Raw genomic sequence first — 18,523 nt, 5'->3', positions numbered from 1 at the left:
CATCCACCGGCAGTCCATCGCCAGCCAGACGTGACGATTAATTTCTGGCCCATCATCACCTCACTCAACCCTCCACTCCATCACCACTCCCACACCGCCACACGTACTCACTCTTCCTCTCCCATCACTACATCTCCGAGGCTGGTCCCTCCACCACTCCACCTCACCCTCCGTCTACATCTCACAACGCGTCGCCGCAAGGCACGCTTCGCCGTCACCACCATGCCCGCCAGAAAGCGCGCCCTCCGCGACATCGAACCCGAAGCCGAAGCCCCACCAGCGCCGCAGCCTCCCTCCAAGCTCCAGCAACTGCGCAATCTGTGGGAGTTTGCCTGTCTCCACCAGTACATCCACATCTTTGGCGACGCCGTCAAAATCAGCCAAGACATTGACATTGACGTACCGCTGCCTCCGTCTACCTGCCCGACATCACTGCTGACTCTTCCTAGCTTCTCGAGGAAGAATGTCTCAAACCCACCACCTCCGAACGCCTGCCCGAAGTAGGCCTCGCCCTCCTCAAATACGTCTCCTCCCACAAGGGCCTGACGTCAGTACTCGTCCCCCTTTCGCCGTGCTGTGCTGACCTCTGCCAGTCCAGAGATATTTGACGAATATGCGCGCCGACAGTACGTTGCCAAGGCCCCACAACGGAATCCCTTTGGCGTCGAAGAAGAGCCTATCAAGTTCAACGACATGGACACGTTTACCAAGATTCGCGTCCTCCACCAACTCTCCGTCTGGACATTGGGCAACGCGGACCGCATAAAGGACAAGATGGGCCTCACCGAGAAGCAACAAACTTCATGGGTGAGTAATGCGGCTATGCTGGTTGGTCCGCTGTCTAACACGCGTAGCGCGTCGAAGAGTTTGGATGGGACAAGGACGACAGGACCTACTACCTCCTCGACGACGACCGTCTGTACCGTCGCAGCGCCCAGCCCTTGCCGCCCCCGCCCCGAGCCAAACCCAAACCCAAACCTGAACCCAAAAAGACCAGAGGCACGCGCGCAAGCAAGCGCAGGCGACTTTCCACCACCGACGACGAGAGCGCGGCCGAGGAGGAGCCTGCCGTGGACGAGAGCGCCCCTCAAGAGTTGGAGACTTTTGGTGGCATGACTTGGGAGTGTGTGGCTGTGACGCTGGACGAGTACAATGACTTTATCGAGTCTTTTCGCAAGAGTCGGGATAAAAATGAAAAGGATTTGGTTCGGCGGCTCCAGAGCGAGATACTCCCGGTTCTAGAAGAGGCGGCCGAAAAGAAGCGCGCGCAAGAGACCAAGAAGCAGAGAGAACTCGAGAACCTCGAAAAGATGGCCCATGCCAAGCGCTCGAGCAGGCTTGCGATCAAGCAGGAAAAGCAAAAGGAGGAAGAAGCTGCTGCAGAGGCCGCGCGGAAGCGTGTGGCCGACCTGGAAATGGCGCGCAAGGAGCAGGAGAGGCAAAAGAAACAAGAAGAGGACCGCGAGTCTCGGATGATGACACGCGAGCAAAGGCTCAAGGAGCGCGAGGTCAGGCGCATTCTCCACGAGGAGGAGCTCAAGAAGCTCGAAGAGGACCGCCAAAAGGCCGAAAAGAACGAGGCCCGCCTCTCGGAGCGCCATCTCAAGGCCGAGATGCAACGGCGGCAAAAGGAGTTGGAGAAGATGCAAGAGGAGGAGACTTGGGTCTTTGACTGCGCAGTCTGCGGCGTGCACGGAGAAAACGTCGACGACGGCTCCCATAGCATAGCCTGCGAAAAGTGCAACGTCTGGCAACATAGCGCGTGTCATGGAATCGCACAAAAGGACGCAGAGCGCGACGACTTTCACTTTGTCTGCAACGACTGCAAGCGCAAGGACGAGCCCAAGCTTCCCCCTCTCAAGCTTCATATGGGCTCCCCGCGTGCGACCAAGGCAAACATTCCCCCAGCCAAACCACCCTCGACCGCCATGAACGGCCTGATGAATGGTCCAAGCCTCTCACCCCAAGGGCAGGCGTCGGGGCCCCCAGGGATCCACCATCAACACCCGCACATTCCTCCGCCGCCTCACTCATCCGACATCAAGTCGGCAGCCTCGCCTCCTCTGGGCAACCATCCCCACTGGCAACCAAACCACCAGTTTATGCAGCAAAACGGCCATGTCACCAAGGTCGCACTATCCCCTAGCCGTCCAGTGTCGCAAGGCTCCTCTGGATACCCCCATCACTTGCATCATCAACCCGTCGCGTACGACACGTCTCCATCCCGCCCCATCTCGGCCGGCTACGGCGCCCCCTCGCCCTCCAAGTCGGCGTCCGGCCCGGCCAGCTCGCCCTTCGGCCAGTCCAACGGCTACGCCCGCTTCAACCCTCCCCCCTTTTCCAGCCCGAATCCCGCATATCCTCCTCCCCAGGCTGCCCAGACGCCGTCCTTTTCGCCCATGAAGCACGCGGCGCCGGCCTCGTCGCCCCCGTCGATGCATCTCCAGCAGCAGCACCACCCCCACCACCACCTCTCGCACTCGCCCTCTTCGCAGCAGTTTGTTCATGGCTCGTCGCACCTGCTCCCCGCGGCCGCCGGCGGCATCTCCCCCGAGAAGCACGACGCCTCCCACTCTGCTGCGTTGCATCGTCAGAGCGGCGGCGCGGGGGTCGCTGGTGCTGCTGGTGCTGCTGGTGCTGGCCCCGCTGCTGTCCACCATCACCAGCCGCCGCCGCCGCAGCCTGTCCCAGTCGTCCTCCCGCCCATTGCGCCCCTCGCTCCTAGCGCCAATCCCCCCATCCTTACGCCGCCGAGTAAGAAGGCGCCGGAACAACAGCAGTACCACTACGCGGCGGGCAGTCACCAGACGCTGCCGCTGCCTGGTGGTGGTGTTGGTGGACAGGGCGGCGGCGGCGGCGGCGTTGTTGGGCCTCCTGCAAACAACATGAATCATGCCACCGCTGTCGCTCCTGCTGCTGCGGTGGCAAATTCAAACTCGCATTCGAATCAGAGCACTAGTGCCGGTGGTGCGACTGGTGCTGGTGCTGAGCCTGGCCGTGGTGCTGGTTAGGCGAACAGACAGACAGACAGACAGAAGAAGCGATTAGAGCCCTCGGCGAGGCGACTGATTGGCGATTGATTGGCGTTCCTTGGGGGGTCTAGGGTCAAACCAATTGATTGGGGTTGTGTTGCGTTTTGCGTCGTTCGTGCTCTTTCGAGACCGGGGTTGGTGTTGGGGGTTTGCGTGTATCGATTAAGTTGGGGATAGACGTACGTACGTACGAACGAATAGCCGATAGGAAGCAAAAGAAAAAGCAAATGTTAATGTTTTTAGAGCGAGGTCACCTTGGGGCATCTTGTCTAGCTAATGTGGTGGTTGGTTGGCCCGGTAATCCATCACCTCGTCCCTCCTCTTCTCCTCCATCTATATCCCAACTTACCCCCCGGCACACATCCCGTGACATGCGCATTCCTGCTGCGAGCGGCCTCTTGCCTCGTTTGGGCGGAGGATGATGAAGAAGAAACGGGAGAAGGGAGTACGCTTGTAGGTTTCGGAAAGTAGAGGGGACGGGAGGGAGGTGGTTGTAGTAAGTTAGATGGAGTAGGTGATGGCTTGGTTGTAGATTCAGGAGCGAGGAAGGTAAGGTAAGGTGAGGTGAGGTAAGCTGCCAGGTGGTAATGTCTTTATCTCCATCACCATCAAATGTCAAAAAGCTCCGCCGTTGTGCAAGTGTGATGATTGCCATTCTGTTGATGTCCTGATCCAAGGTCAAGATTTCTTGCACTTGGTTGAGTGAAGTAGAAAACCAAAAGCCTAGACAGTAAATGCTGTGTAAGTCACTGGAAGCAAGCAAAACAAGTCCGCTGTTTGATGGCTTGTAAGTCACCAAGACAAGCAGGTCTTTGTCGAATGCGAGAGGGAGAGGGACTTTAGGCGCTTTATGTACTTGGTCGTTCGGCCGCGGAGGCGTGGGATGCAGTGGTTCAGGGGTCGAGCAGATGACCAGAGTGTCATGCGATGAGTACGGTATCTGCGTCTATTGTCTGCCTTCCCGCTTGACGGTATAAAAAGCTTTCCTTTCTTCCCGCTGCTGCCTGTTGGCTGCACATGGACGTCCCTAACATAGGTCTCTTGCTTCAGACAGTCAATGTACTGGATTTCTGTCCTTGCCTCTGGCAATGATTACGGAGCCATCCTCCACTCTGTCGCTTTCGCTTCTTTCTGCTTTGACCTTTTGTCCGCTGGCTTTGCAAAGGTCTAGTCAGCACGGTGATTGCGCATTCGACAACACTATGGCATGCTGCGACGATTCTTCATTGTCTTCTTTTGACGCCCTCAGCCTTTGCTCGAAATTGTTTTGCTTGTTGAGTTGAAGGGGCTTTTGGACTGAGGAACGACAAAAGCAAAAGCAGAAAGTAGTATGTAGACAATCTGCCATGTGCTTCTCGTATTAAGTCGACCGATGGTGACAAGAGTCTTGCTAGGAGCCGTCAGTGAAAAGAGGGAGCAATTTATACCTAACTACTTCAACTACGACTGCAATTGCAGCCGCAGGCTGTCCTTCCGATCACGCGCTCCTCGCTCCTGCCGCGTGATTAGTCCATTTAGAACTGCTCACGAATCCATCTCGCACACGACTCCGAAATGAATCAGCGCATGCAAAATTCTGCGTTCTGACCGCTGGGTATAAAACGACGTGGTTCTGGCGATCCAGGCAGCTCGACACTGCTCTTGCGACGCGGCGGATGCGGAGGCATCAAGAGAGCATGGATCCATTACTGGTCGTCTGCTTGTCTGCTCGACGACTGTACCCGTGATCTACTTCTTTTGTTTGTTTTCTGCCGTCTTTGGGGATTTTGCCTTTGACGCACGAGTCACTCCTGGAAATTCCAATTTTTACTGAGAAACTTCATCGTCGGCACACAAGGTGGATAGTCTACACCAAGATGCGACGCTGCAACTGCTTGCGGATCCGAGACCCAGAATCAAAGAGGCTGTTGCAGCGACAAAGACCGGCAAAAAGTATTCCAGACTGTCATCGAATTTAAGGCAAGAGCCACAACGGCACAAGACAGTATCATCAATCTCGAGGGGCACTGCCCATGAGGATGGATTTCCCTGTCGCGAAAAGGGAGAGAAGTCGTCGTGCTTTTATACCCTTCGATCTAGAAGAAGCAGCTATCGGTCCGGTGGGTATGCCAGAAAGGGAAGGCACGCGGCAGGCGTCATGTGCGGCGACAGCGGCGAAAAGGGGTATAAAATCCTGGCAACCCCTCCTCCTGAATTCAGCAGACAAGGGAAGAGCAGCAACTTCCTCACCCAGTATACCGAGAAGAACACTTTGCTCTCTTTCACCACATTGCATGCCAACCCACTTGTTTGTTTTCTTCGTCTTCCCTAGAATCGCAAAGTGCGAGATCTGCCCCTGAATTTAGCTTGCTCTTGTTTAGTTGGACCGTCTTCGTTGTTCATCGATGCTGTACTCCAACGTATACCAAATATATCGATGCGCAGCGTCAGAGCCTAAGGTGCGCACAACTACTCAGAGGTCCAGAGCCCCTTAATGCCGCACAAGGACTCCTCTCCCACAGTTTTTTGCCACTACGAAGTACGCCTCCTCCTGCAACTGTCGCCAAGTTCTTGCAGACGACCGAACTAAGAATTGTAGAGATTTATAGTCCGCGCGGTCAATCTACAGGTGACTGGCTTCGCAGCTAGATCTTGCGTCATCAGTCACGCGCATCGAAACGGTTGATTGGAGCCTTAAGGTATCAGGGGGACTTCCGGGACTTGTGATAGTGCCGCAGGTATAAAAGCTATCCTCTTCCTGGCTCTAATCGTCTTCCTCGCTACGCGTCAGTCGTTGTGCGCAAAGGGACAACGCACAGTGCGTTAACCCACTGCGTGGTGTCCGTCTCACGCATTGAGACTCACTTCTTCTCTTGGTTGGTGGCCGAACAATTTTGCTCGATCCTTGTTGTCTCACGAATCATTGCAGACTGAGCAGTTCAACCACCATTGTCTTAGCAAACTGATCAACGCCACCATCTTCGCATAATGTTCACTCAAAATCTCCTATAACGACAAACCGGAACCCGCCCGCAGGAGCAGACCAGGAAAAACCTCTGCGGGAGCAGGCAAAGGGACACAAAGTCGACATAGTCCCACAGGCAGTATTCTAGTCGCCGCTGTGATGAAGCTAGAAACTTAAATCTGCTTGTCAAATGAGGACTGAACGAGAAGTAGCCACACTTTTATACCCCAGAAGCAAACAACCACAAGCGCACCACTCTCCTAATCCGCCGCAAATGGCAAAACCGCGTGACTCGGACTCCCCCTTTCGCTTCCTCCTTCGCCAACGTGACCGCCTAAGCCTCTCGATCCTGCTGCCTGGAGGAAGAGAGAAGAGTATAAAGGCCTGCTCAGACAGTCACTATCTCCTGCTTACTGCAACCTATCCAGACTCTATAGTCTGGACATCTGCAAGAGCCACCAAAGACGCCTACTTTGTCCTGTCCCACCTTCTAACTCACCTGCACTGTCGCCGCAGGGACATTGGCAAAGCAAGGAGACTCTGCCTAGTATATTTGCAGCAACTTGCGTGCGGCATGATGGTGCCGCACTTCGCCGCTGACTCGGGGACGCGCAACACCATCCTAATTAGATGTAGAACCTCACCGTTTAAGAACCACAAAAATCAAAGACAAGCCGCCGTCAGTCCTTGTCCAAGTAAAAGTAACATGCCACAATCTGAAATCGCGACACAAACCAAGACAACAGTAATCCATCTGTACTAATCCTCACTTGACCAGAGGAAGCGTTGTTGGTGCAGAAGTTGGGAAGGTCGTGAGTGCCAGAAAGGAGGTTTTTATGCTCAAAAAGCCTTCACCTGAGGCTCGTGACTTTGTATCATCGGTGCCTGTCTTTTTCGTGGTTGCGAAAATACCTCTCCTCTCTTGCTCTCCGACCGCCAGCTCCCCAACTTCCACGTCGGGTCCATGCGTTCATCAAGCCCAAGCTCTCTGCTTCTCTTGTTTTACTGGCCTCCCTTTACCGATCAATAACTTTTGGCTCTCTGGATTCAATCGCAGACGGCATCAAAGGGCACACGGTCGCCCTCATCCAGTAGTGCACGCACGCAATAGTCACGCACGTCAGACACAACATGCAATCACCGACGACCATCACTTTTCCCATTCACTCCTTCTTCCTACAACATCTACACTACATAAGCCCCACACTCTCCCCCGCTTTTCGCGCAGACCGAAAGAACAAAAAAGAGACAACACGACACAGCAGAAAAATGTTACAACAACGAAGCAAAACACAACTACGCAGAATCCGCAACAGGGTCCATCAACACCTTGGCGACCTCGGCGCCCAACTTTGCCGCCTCAAGCTGCGCCTCCATGGTCAACTTGAATAGGTCGCCCGCCTTGGACGACAGGCTCGCGGCTAGGTCGCCCAGGACGCTTGAGCTCGAGTCGGCCAGCAGCGAGAGCAGCAGGTCCGACGACTCGAGTACCGAGGAGAGCGGGTTGGCCGAGAAGAGGGATGCCAAGGGGTTGGAGGACACCGAAGAGGAGTCTGATAGAGAAGAGGAAGAAGAAGAAGAGGAAGACAAGGACGAAAGAAGGGGGTTGAGCGAAGACCCGCCGACCGCCAGGGGGTTGGACAGGAGCAAGGGGAGGAAAAACATAATGGGGGCAATCTGGAGCTGCAGCAACAGCTGCGCCAACGGCGACGACGACGCGGCGCCCGACGGGATGAGCGACGAGAAGAGCCCCGTCAGTCCCGACAGCGGCCCGCCGCTACTGCTCTCTGCAACTTCCTTCAAGCCTGCCTCATCATCAGCACTAGTTTCTACGCCCTCCGAGGGCTCAACACTAACATGAGTGGTGGGAAGAAGGCGCAGATTCAGGCTGCTGCCCGGCGGCGCGCTGATTCCCGCACCGGCCACGACCGTGGCGACGCCGGGGATGGCCGCCGAGACCGTCGCCGCCACGGGGTTAGAAGGGTTGCCGACCGAGACGACGGCCGTGGCTGTGGGGAGAATTCTTGAGATGTTGCTTACCGCTCCGCTGACCACGGCGGGCACGTCCTTGGCCGCAACCTGGGTGGCATCAGCGGCGACGGCCGAAGCCGCGCTGGCGACTTCGCCAATGGCACTGGGAATGTCAATCGACTTGAGAGCCTCCAATGCCCCCGAAATCTGGCCCAACGCAGGGCCAGCAACGCTCGTCGCCTGCGCAAGGTCGGAGCTGACGGCCGAGGGAATGGCCGACAGGAGAGGCTGGATCACACTGAGCTGAGCGGCAACGAGAGCAGCGCCAGCCGTGGGAACGGCCTGAACCTGGCTTGCAAGGACGTTGAGCACAGGGCTAGCTTGGGCGGCAATCATCTTGGCCAGGAGCTCCATGGGGTTGGTGACCTTGTCAAGAGCGACACTGGCAAGGGCCGAGGGCGCAAGCTTGATGCTCGAAGGGAGAGTGTCTTGAACGTGGCTCGCGAAAGAAGAGAGCGCTGCGAGCTGACGCTTGTCGAGAACCACTCCTTGTGAAAGCGTGGGGGCGATGACAGACATCTCCGACGCAATGGTGGGGTTGATGGAGGACAAGTAGTTGGTGATGGGCGTCGTCGGGAGATAGTACTCAGTCGTAGGCGTAAAGGAGACGGGAGGAACCGAAGACGGCAGGAGGGAGACGACGGTGGGAATGGGAAAGTCTGCTTCTGGAGTCGAAATCTGAAGGTATGGCAGATACCAGTTAGTATACACGTTGTCGGAGTCATAATCGCCGAGACTCCAATCCAAGAAGCCATTGCCCAGACCAGCATCCTCCGCGTCGTAGTTATCATCGTCGGTGTCAAGGGTGTCGATGTACGAAGGATCGGAGGGATCAACTCCTTCTAAAAGCCAAGGATAGTCGTCGTCACTTACAAGCGAGGGGTCGACTGACGCTGCGATCGACGTGGCGGCAGAAGCAGCATCTCCTGCAATGGTTTGGGCCGTGTCGACGAATCCGCTGGCGACGGACGCGGCAATCGAGTTGGCCACCGAGGGGTCGGCCAGAGGGTTGATTGCCTGGTTGGCAGCTGGGTTGAAAATGGGATTGGCCACAGGGTTGATGAGGGGGTTTGCCAATGGGTTCAGGTTGGGGTTGCTCAGGATGCTGGCGACTAAGAGTTGGTTGTCGAGAGCTGAGGCGATGGGGGCCTTGTCCGTTGCGCTGGCCTGGCGACGCTCCAGGAACGGCGTGGAAAGGGCACCAAGAGTAGTCGACGCCAGTAGTTCTGCAATGGGATCGGCAGTGGAAGCATAGCTCAAGACCGAGGGGGGAACACTGGCGACGGCGAGTGAGCCGGCGTAGTCCAGAGCGGCCAGAGAGGTGGGAACGTCCTGGAGAGGGGTCAGGGACTCTGGCTGAGGAATGACACCAGGAGTGACGGCCTCGGCGGAACCAGAGCCTGTCGAAACTGGCGAGAAGGATGCAGGTGAAGAAGACGCAGGGGAGGCCTCTTCCTCAGGCGGCGGGGAGTAGGGGCCGCGAGTCTCGGGAGGAGGAGCATATTCCTGGCGCTTCTCGAGGCGCTTAAAGTCGCGCGCAGAGTTTCTCTTGGTGAGAAGGTTGTTCAACGTCGACTGCAGAGAGCCCAGCAGCGCTGATTGGTCAGCACCACCGAACAAGCTAGCAATGAGCGAGCTGATGGCCACCTGGATGGCAGCAATCGGGTTCGAAAGGAGAGAGTTTAAGTTGGACTTTGTCGAGGAGACGGTGACGGGAACAAGGTTGCCCACCGAGCTGACGGTCGGAGGCAAGGCGGCCAACGCGGTGCCCACAACTTGTCCAAGTGCGTTGGTTTGGGTGATGGCGACGACGCTCGAGACGCCGCCAAGGAGGGGACCAAGGTTGACCTGAGGATCCCGAGGGGCAATCGCTGGAGCAGCAGTTGCCATTGGGGTGGTGGCATTCGTCACAGCTACAACGTCTGCGTAGTTCTTGGTAATGAGCCCAATGAGGGTGTTCACAATCGTTGAGAGCAGCTGCGCCAATGGCATCAAGGACGACGTTGGGATCCCCGCCACGAAGATGGCCTTGGTCGTCGAATTGTCGATTGCGGCCGGCGAGGTAGGAGCAAGAGGAATCGACGCATGGCTTGTGGCGGATGGGATTGCTGATTTTGCGCCAGACACAGCAGGAGTCGCGGCCGACGAGACGGCTGGTACTGGGTCAAAAACTGGAGGTACAGCGACGCTGTAGGCGCTGCCGCTCAGCGCCACCAAGCAAAGAAGCAGCCTCTTGCCCATGGTGAAAGATGTGATACAAAGATACAGACAAGGAACAAGAGGAAGAGCTTGGAGAGACACGGGATTTGGCCGAAGACCACGGCATTAAGTGCGTCTGGGACGAGAAAGCTGGCCAAGGCCTTGCATTCCTGGAGTAAATAAGAGTTCCCCACGGCCTAGGAGACGCAGACATTCCGAAGATGCTTGGTCTAAACAACATGGCAGCAGCTACCATGGGTCGAAATCTTGGTTTTTGATACGGTGGATCGAATTCTTAACACGTCAGACGGGGTTCGACGGCCATGTTGAGTATGCGACGCTGGAATGCGGGCGTCATTTGGAACGGGTTGTCGCAATACTGGCGCATAGTGAATTCTCGGGCCCGGAGTGCTCATGGGCAATCCTCGAAAAAACCAGAAATGGCATTCGTCCCCATCGTTGACGGGCCAATAAAAACTGAGCACGCAGGACCATCGTGAGGTTCACGAAAGGCCGCGTCCTCTTGGAGCAAAACCACCTCTGCCGCTACTGTCGGGCCCTCGTGGTGATCGAATTGGCTGCTGTTCGTTGTTTGGAGTTCCTGACCTGGAACGAGAGTCTTGCCGCGACGAGTTTGGCTTGGCCGAGTGGTTTGGGTCGTACAGCTGCCTCCGTGAGTTTGCTTGGCCGCGGGCGGGTGACTGATCTGCCGAAGACGAGTTGACGTCCGAGTCGCCTGCTTTTCTACCCTTGCCTCGAAAGTTGCGGTTCCCGCTATTTCGAGAAGACGACCGCTCTTGAGAGGCCTCGGGCGTGGGCGATCCAAACAGGCGCTCGCGCACCTCCGCATATTTGCGCTGTTTTTCCTCACGCTCCCGCTGCGCCCTTGCTTGACGTTGGGCAAATTCTTCATCTCTCTTTTTGCGAGCTTCCTCCTCACTATCATCGCCATCCTCGGCGTTTTGTGTCTTGGGATCGCGTGTGAGAACCTTGGGCGGTGGCTTGCGACTGAGCAGTGTGATGCCGGGCTTCATATCCGTCTTGAGAGGAATTTCCGACTTGGCTTCGACAAACATTGGCGTTTCTGCGGGCGCTTCCCTGCGAGAGTGTGAGTGCAGGCAAAAAGAATGGAGGGGTGTACCGACGCTGCCTGCCAGAGCTGCTTGTTGAACTCGGCATGCTGCGCTCTTCTTTCGGCCTTGCTCAGCTTTTTGGCGGGCGCTGGAGTTGCAGGAGGAGCTACGGATTCTTCCTTCTGCCTCCACGTCAGATCAAATCGTTCGCAGCCGCAAGAAGGTCATACGTCTGCCAAAGCTTCCCAATCGTCATCCCAGGCATCGGGAACCTTGGTGTTGGAGCTGCTCATTGCTTTGCGACGGAGAGCTGGGGGAGAGTTCGTCGGGGGCAGGAATTGAGATCAAGTGTCGACGGGCTAAGGGTGCAAAGGGCGCGAGGGTTGGCGGCGCAAATGGTGTTGAAAGTGGTGTTGAGTTGAGCAAACAATGGTGGAGGGACAAGGGCGCGCGAGGACCGGGTCTCCAACATTTTGTGGCCCGTGCGTTCGCCCTACGACTTGGCGCCAGAGCAAACGTCCGTCTCCAGCACCTCAACATCACCACCCGACGACACCAATCCGAAGCATTCTCCTAGTCTGCCTCTGGTCGAAACTCTCCGGTCTCTCGCTCATCTCTGTGTCGCTGGAAATCACTTCTCGTTGAGACCCTCGGAGCCGGCACTTGGCCCAAGGTCGCTACTCCGGCGAACACTGGAAACCTCCGCGGCCCCCACGAGCCTCCATTCACCGCTGCCCATCTTCTCCTTTGGCGTGATGACTTTTCAGTGGGGATTTCAAGCCACTGTCTTGGCCTGCTTTGCGTTTGTCGGCCTCCAAAGTTCTGTATTGCAACTTTCTTGATGCCAAACAGGTTTTTGTTTGAGTTGGGGCAGCATTTGTTTTGGTCGAGGCAGGACGGTCAAGGATGCGGATCATGAAAAGCTTCAAAAACTCTGTTGACTTCATAGAAGCCAGCCGTACAAGGAGCATTCTTGGCCATGTACGAGTGCGGGGTAAACGGCTCGTTCAGTATTAGTGGAGAAGGGACACTGCTTGCTTGTCCTATAACTCGAGCCCTGGGACAAGACATTTTGCAGCTGAACGGCTGATTTTAACCTCTTCTTGTACGCCTTCCGACTGTCAACCCCAGCAGAATGCGCGGAATCATAGCTGTTCTCCTCGGCCTCAGAGTCGCCGGCGTGTCCTGCAGGAGCTTTGGAACACCTCATTACCGCGAGTTCTTTTACACGAGTGGCCAGTATATCAGCGAGACCTCTGGCGATTCCATATCCAGAGGCCAGGTCTACGTCGAACATCTGATTCCCGCTTTCAATCTGACGACCGAGCCTGAACCGCTCATCTTCATCCACGGAGGCGGTCAGACGGGTACCAATTGGCTCAACAAGCCAGACGGCAATCCTGGATGGTCGTCCTACTTTTTGGAAAAGGGCTACGAGGTTTACATCATCGACCAAGCATTCCGTGGCCGCAGTCCATGGACTCCTGTCAATTCTTCCGACACCCTCACTGCCTATGGCGCACGCTACGCTGCGAGCCGATATACTGCTCCTGAAAAGTTCAACCTCTGGCCGCAAGCAAAACTCCACACCAGGTGGCCTGGAAACGGAACCAAAGGTGACTCCATATTCGACACGTACTACAAATCGCTCGCCCCGAATGCGTATCTGGATGATCCCGCAACTCAACAGCTTGCTGTGCAGGCCGGTGTGGCTGAGCTCATTGACCAGATCGGTCGCCCGGTAACAGTCGTCGGCCACAGTCAGGGAGGTATCATGGTTTGGCTTGCAGCGGACGCCAGACCGAATCTTGTAAAGAGAATAGTAGCCCTGGAGCCCTCCGGACCGCCATTCATCGACCAAGTCTTTTCCCAGGAAGCGGCCAGACCGTATGGATTGACCGACGCCCCATTGACCTACGACCCGCCCATCCAGGCAAATACCAGTGCAGAGAGCCAGTTTCGTCTCGTCACCACTGGATCTACGGACCCATCCATCGGCAACTGCACTCTTCAAGACCCACAAGAGCCCAGGCAACTTGCCAATCTCAAAGACATTCCCACTTTGGTTCTGCAGACTCAGGCAAGCTACCACGCCGTGTACGACTGGTGCACTGTGGAGTTTCTCAGGCAAGCTGGTGTTTCGGTCGACTACTTGAATCTCACCCACGTTGGGATTTATGGCAACGCACATCTATTCTTCCTCGAGGAGAACAGCGATCAAATTGCTGGAGTTGTGAGAGAATGGATTGAAAAGTAGAGTTTGGTACCGAGTCTGGCCCCCACGATCAGGTACCACGTCATCGCCCCCCGGTGTATTGACATTGGAAGATCTATGGCGTTTTGGCGCCGCCGTGTAAAGATAACGCTAGAACAGGTACATCGTGGCTAATTTAGCGCTGCCATTGACAGAAGTGGCAGTTGTACTTTTTCACATGCAAACATCGCAAAGGATACCCCAAAAATGCACCATTGCACCTCAGACTCTTCATGCGTAGGAAAATTTGTTCCCGACGCGGCTCACAACAGAGACCTTTACAAAAGGCAGACTGGACTCCCTGATCGGAATCCACAGCCGCCGCCACTTTTCCAGCATGTCCAACTTCTCCCAATATTTGTTGCAACGCTGCGCGCACATGGCTTACAGCGCCTGCTGCGTGCATAATCGCGTCGCATGCTCGGCTGAAGTGAAGCGCGAGGTGGCTTTTGCTGACATACGTGGAAAAGGGACACTTCCAAAACAAGAAAAGCAAGCGTTGATCATGCAACGGGCCGGTCCGTTTTTGAAAGATCAAAGGATTTCAGCTACTACAGCCACGATATTTCCGCCCCAAAGTCATTCTTCGCTTTGTGCGATGACCCGATGCTTACTGCATGACGAAGCACATTGAATTCGCCGACCAGCATGTGTTGCCGGCCGAGTAGCTTGGCTCGGCTCGATGTGTTTCCGGTTCCAGGACGCCATCTGGTGTTGCTCAAATACTGCATGCAAGACGTTCCCTGAATGCTGACACCCTTTTTCTCAAGCTCGTCTATCCTTGTCGCGACAATGCCCTACATCACTTCTCTTCTGTATTCCCAATTTTTGTTCACTCCACCCTCTCCAGATGATGACTTCTCTGGTCAGGTGGTCATTGTAACAGGCTCCAACACCGGGCTCGGCTTCGAGGCCGTCAAGCATTTGATCAGACTAAACGCGGCCCTGGTCATTCTTGCTGTCCGCAGCACCTCCAAGAGCAACGCGGCAGTGCAGAGCCTCCTCGACACCACTGGCTGCGCCCCAAACCGTCTCCAAGTGTGGCAGCTCGACCTCTCCAGCTACGACTCCATCAAGAAGTTTGGCTCCCGCGTCCAAACCCTGGAACGCTTGGACGCCGTCATCCAAAACGCCGGCATCTTGACGTTCAACTGGGCCGTGGCCGAAGAAAACGAAAGCCACATCACTGTCAATGTCATCGGTGCGGTCTTGCTTGGTTTGGAGGTCTTGCCAAAGCTGCGCGAAAGCGCCGCCAAGTACCGACTTCGCGGCCGTCTGAGCTTCGTTGGCAGCGACTTGCAATACATTGCCAAACTCAGCGAGAAGAATGAGCCTGGCCGTGTGTTTGACGCCCTCAACCAGAAGGATAAGGCGGACATGGGTGATAGGTAAGTGCATTTGAATCATGCGACGCTCTCTCTAACCGGTCGCAGGTACAAAGTGTCCAAACTGCTGCTGCTATACGCCGTCCGCGCTCTGGCAAACGCAAGCCCCCTGACCGAAAAGTCCAACGTCGTCATCAACTGTATGACGCCTGGCGCTTGCGCGAGCGACATTTTCCGCGACGACGTCGGCTGGCTCCAGAGGAAAGTCATGACCACCGCAGTCTCTTTGTTCGCGCGCACGACCGAGGTGGGAAGTCGCACTCTCGTTCAAGCCGTGTCCCCAATGCTTGGACCCGAGTTCCATGGCGCCTTTGTCTGGGACTGCAGGCCTGCGCCGTAAGTTGAAGATTTCTCCTCGTCTTTGGCGTTTTGCTGATTGTTTTAGCCTCGGGCCCAACGTTGAAGGCGCTGAGAATGAGAAACTTGCTGAAAAGGTGTGGGATGAGCTGGTGGAGCGCCTCGAAAAGATCAAGCCGGGCGTCACTCGCGTCTGAGCATTGAATGAGCATATTGTATATACGCGACGCATACGAACATATCCATTCTGTCAAAAGTCCAAAGGCAACTCGCAACTTATAAAGTCTGCTTTGCTGCGATTGAAAGCTTTTCGCGCCGAGTTTCGTTTGCCTGAAAGGCAGCAGTAGTATAGATCGGCGAACCAGCACATACCACCATCAAGCTTTGGAGCGCAAAAAGATGAATAGCCCACAGGAAACACTATTGGCAGGCAGATCTTGGGGCACCTTTTGATTGGTGAGTTGCTAACACCTCGACCAGACCCTTCTTTTGGCGGTTGAACTGATTGGCTGACGCACCCTCGGCAGCAATCCAAGTCCCAAATCGGCGCGCGACTAAAGAACCCTCTGGTACCTGTGCCTGGCTTCATTCAGCTTCACATTCTTCGTTTTTGTCGGAATTGCTTGTAATTTCTCGTCTCACGGCTCTGCGCACATTTGCTACGCATCATGTCACATTCCTCTGCCCCTGGTAACAATGGGGATACTAGTCTGCCAGCACGCGGCAACTCGACCCTGACGAGAGCGACGGAGAAGAGCGAAAAGGACGATGTGCGCAGCGACGAGTTCCGCTCTGCCTCCAACGTCGCCTCGCCGCGCTTCTTGACGAGCAGCCACCGCGAAGACTCTGTCCTCCAAGACTCCCCAACTACGGCCGAGACACCAGAGGAAGAATATCCCCGGGGATGGAGGCTGTGGTCGGTCATTGTTGCTCTGACGCTCGCGACCTTTCTCGCGGCGCTCGACATGAACATCGTGGCGACGGCGATTCCCAAAGTAACCGATCAGTTCCACGCGCTCGACGACATTGGCTGGTTTGGGTCTGCCCTCTTTCTGACCGTCGCATCTTCGCAGTCGGTTTGGGGCAAGGCTTACAAATACATTGACCTCAAGACTGTCTTCCTGGTCGGCATTTTTGTCTTTGAGGTCGGCAGCTTGATCTCTGGTACGTGCCCTCGTTGACTGCTGTTGCTTTTCTGACTGGATACCAGCCATTGCGCAAAATTCAATCACCTTCATCGTCGGTCGCGCAATCATCGGTCTGGGTGTCGCCGGCGTTTTGGCCGGTTGCTACACCATCATTGCCTTTGTCGTTCCGCCGGAGAAACGGCCCGCGTTCACTGGCATCATGGGCGCGACGTACGGTGTGTCCAGCGTCGTGGGTCCGCTTCTCGGTGGGGCTTTCACAGACGGCCCCGGATGGCGGTGGTGGTATGGACCATCTAGTCGAGATCGGTTGACGTTGCTAACAACCTCTTTAGCTTCTACATCAACCTGCCCATCGGCGGTCTGGCAGTCGCCATCATCGTCTTCATTCTGAAGAGCCCACCGGGATCTCTGTCCGAAGAAGCCCGCAACGCGTCGACGGCGGAGAAGATCAAGCAGATGGATATCCCCGGCTTCTTCGTCGTGCTGGGCGGAGTCATCTGCTTGCTCCTCGCCTTTCAGTGGGGCGGCGTCTCCAAACCGTGGAAGTCGGCCGATGTCATTGGCACGATTGTCGGGTTTGGCGTGATTGTCATTCTCTTCCTCGTCATCGAGTGGTGGCAGGGGCCGCGCGCTCTTTTGACGCCGTGGATCCTTGGGCGCCGTGAGGTCTGGACGGGATGCCTCTTCAGCTTCTTGTAGGTAAAGCGTGTGGTAGTCTGCCTTTACTGACGCGTTGCAGTATTGCAGGCTCCTTCTTCATCTTGCTCTACTATCTCCCAATCTACTTCCAAGCGATCCGGAATACTTCGGCGGCGCAAAGTGGAGTGCGAAATCTTGCTCTAATTATCTCAATCAGTGAGTCACCATCCAGAAGCCCAAGACGACACTAACAAAAAAAAAAGCCCTCTTCATCATCGCATCGGGAGGCTTCATCACCGTGACCGGCCAATTCGCAATCCTCTTCCCCTTCGGCGCAGTCCTAGCGACCGTCGGATCCGGCCTCTTGTACACCCTCGGACAAGAATCCTCGCCCGGAGAATGGATCGGGTACCAGATTGTTGCCGGCGTAGGCATCGGCGCCTGCTTCCAGGCACCCATCATGGCCGCCCAGGCGCTATCGCCTCCTGAGGACATGTCATCCACCACGGCCCAGCTGCTCTGTGAGTCTTCCAATCCTCCAAATAACCTGGGTACTGACTCCAGCAGTCTTCCAAACCATGGGCGGCGCCTTCATGGTCAGCGCCGCTCAGTCGGCTTTTGCGAACAAGCTGGTCAGCACCGTGCGGAGGGTAGCTCCCCAGCTCGATCCGGCGCAGGTTGTCGGCACCGGCGCAACCGACATACGACGCGTCTTCCACGGCGCTGAGTTGGATGCTGTGCTCAATGCGTACATGGAAGGAATCCGGACGGCCATCATTTTGTCCATTGCTGTGGCAGGTGTTGCCACCTTGGTCAGCCCCCTTGTACCGTGGAAGAGCATCAAGGGCAAGGCGACGTTGGTAGCTGCTGTTTGAGCGTTGGCCATTGAATTATTGAAATGATTTTACGTCGGATTTCGACCAGGCGCTTTCTCGTGACGATGAGAGAGTGTAGGTCCGCCCAAGAGCTGCCATGAATCCAGCTACAGTGCATCGAATCTGCAGCGCTCAACCATGAGCACCGCTTACGTATTTCTCACTGTCGCATCATCGCAGAGCCTGAGTGACCATGATACTGCAAATTTCAAACATCAAGTAACAGTGGTCTGGAGAACCTCGCGGATCAAGGCGGAGAGCCGCAAAAAGACACACTAGCAGCACATACCCAAGCGGAGCAAGCTCCATCGCCTCCCAGCAGATCAGTCATTGGCGCACGCCTGGTGCTCGTAAACATCGCTGCAGGAGCGGTCGAGCAGCGTGCGGAGTGCCCTCACATCATATGCTAGGGAAGCCCATAGCCAAAGAACGACACCCGCGGGGGCCGTCACATCAGATCAGGGCGCAAGCAAGCAAGCAACGGCATCCATCCATCCCTTGCTTCGGGAATAGGCCTCGTACGAAGGCAACAGAGATGCTGCCGAAATTGGCAAGTCAGCACTTCGCAGCAGCTCCAAGAGCCACTGTCGATCATCAGAGGGATTGGAACAGAATCAACGCCGTCAACGGGAGTGATGTGCAGCGG

General features: G+C 55.9%; 6 protein-coding genes across 6 annotated transcripts; 4 read left to right on the top strand and 2 right to left on the bottom strand.

Moving 5' to 3' along the window:
- The first annotated feature begins 20 nt into the window (after positions 1-20).
- Positions 21-3,147, top strand: BKA78DRAFT_109114 (uncharacterized protein). The gene is made up of 4 exons (XM_066882229.1): positions 21-399; positions 450-547; positions 594-807; positions 855-3,147. The coding sequence occupies exons 1-4, from the start codon at positions 223-225 to the stop codon at positions 3,009-3,011; spliced, it is 2,646 nt and encodes an 881-aa protein (XP_066744933.1). The 5' UTR covers positions 21-222; the 3' UTR covers positions 3,012-3,147.
- Positions 3,148-7,110: 3,963 nt separating this feature from the next.
- On the bottom strand, positions 7,111-10,286 carry BKA78DRAFT_310477 (uncharacterized protein). Its single transcript, XM_066888125.1, has 2 exons — positions 8,881-10,286; positions 7,111-8,685 (listed from the first exon to the last, which is right to left on the bottom strand). The coding sequence occupies exons 1-2, from the start codon at positions 10,246-10,248 to the stop codon at positions 7,273-7,275; spliced, it is 2,781 nt and encodes a 926-aa protein (XP_066744932.1). The 5' UTR covers positions 10,249-10,286; the 3' UTR covers positions 7,111-7,272.
- Positions 10,287-10,709: 423 nt separating this feature from the next.
- BKA78DRAFT_294243 (uncharacterized protein) lies at positions 10,710-11,572 on the bottom strand (the record flags this gene model as incomplete). Its single annotated transcript, XM_066886314.1, has 3 exons — positions 10,710-11,304; positions 11,352-11,461; positions 11,510-11,572. The coding sequence occupies 3 exons, from the start codon at positions 11,570-11,572 to the stop codon at positions 10,710-10,712; spliced, it is 768 nt and encodes a 255-aa protein (XP_066744931.1).
- An 842-nt stretch (positions 11,573-12,414) lies between these two features.
- Positions 12,415-13,536, top strand: BKA78DRAFT_250270 (Alpha/Beta hydrolase protein; the record flags this gene model as incomplete). The annotated part of the gene is made up of 1 exon (XM_066884552.1): positions 12,415-13,536. The coding sequence occupies one exon, from the start codon at positions 12,415-12,417 to the stop codon at positions 13,534-13,536; it is 1,122 nt and encodes a 373-aa protein (XP_066744930.1).
- A 548-nt stretch (positions 13,537-14,084) lies between these two features.
- BKA78DRAFT_109081 (uncharacterized protein) lies at positions 14,085-14,958 on the top strand. Its single transcript, XM_066882228.1, has one exon. It carries the CDS (start codon positions 14,281-14,283, stop codon positions 14,923-14,925), a length of 645 nt encoding a protein of 214 aa, XP_066744929.1. The 5' UTR covers positions 14,085-14,280; the 3' UTR covers positions 14,926-14,958.
- Positions 14,959-15,126: 168 nt separating this feature from the next.
- BKA78DRAFT_330770 (DNA repair protein RAD50) lies at positions 15,127-17,877 on the top strand (the record flags this gene model as incomplete). Its single annotated transcript, XM_066889815.1, has 8 exons — positions 15,127-15,254; positions 15,933-16,018; positions 16,101-16,379; positions 16,426-16,645; positions 16,696-17,058; positions 17,103-17,218; positions 17,266-17,523; positions 17,570-17,877. 8 exons carry the CDS (start codon positions 15,127-15,129, stop codon positions 17,875-17,877), a joined length of 1,758 nt encoding a protein of 585 aa, XP_066744928.1.
- Between the last annotated feature and the right edge of the window lie 646 nt (positions 17,878-18,523).

The sequence above is a fragment of the Phyllosticta capitalensis genome (genome assembly GCF_038381095.1).
Source record: "Phyllosticta capitalensis strain CBS 128856 chromosome Unknown BKA78scaffold_4, whole genome shotgun sequence".
NCBI classification, from domain to species: Eukaryota; Fungi; Ascomycota; class Dothideomycetes; order Botryosphaeriales; family Phyllostictaceae; genus Phyllosticta; species Phyllosticta capitalensis.
Note: the sequence above shows the minus strand (reverse complement) of the source record. Positions and strands in the feature narration are given on the sequence as shown.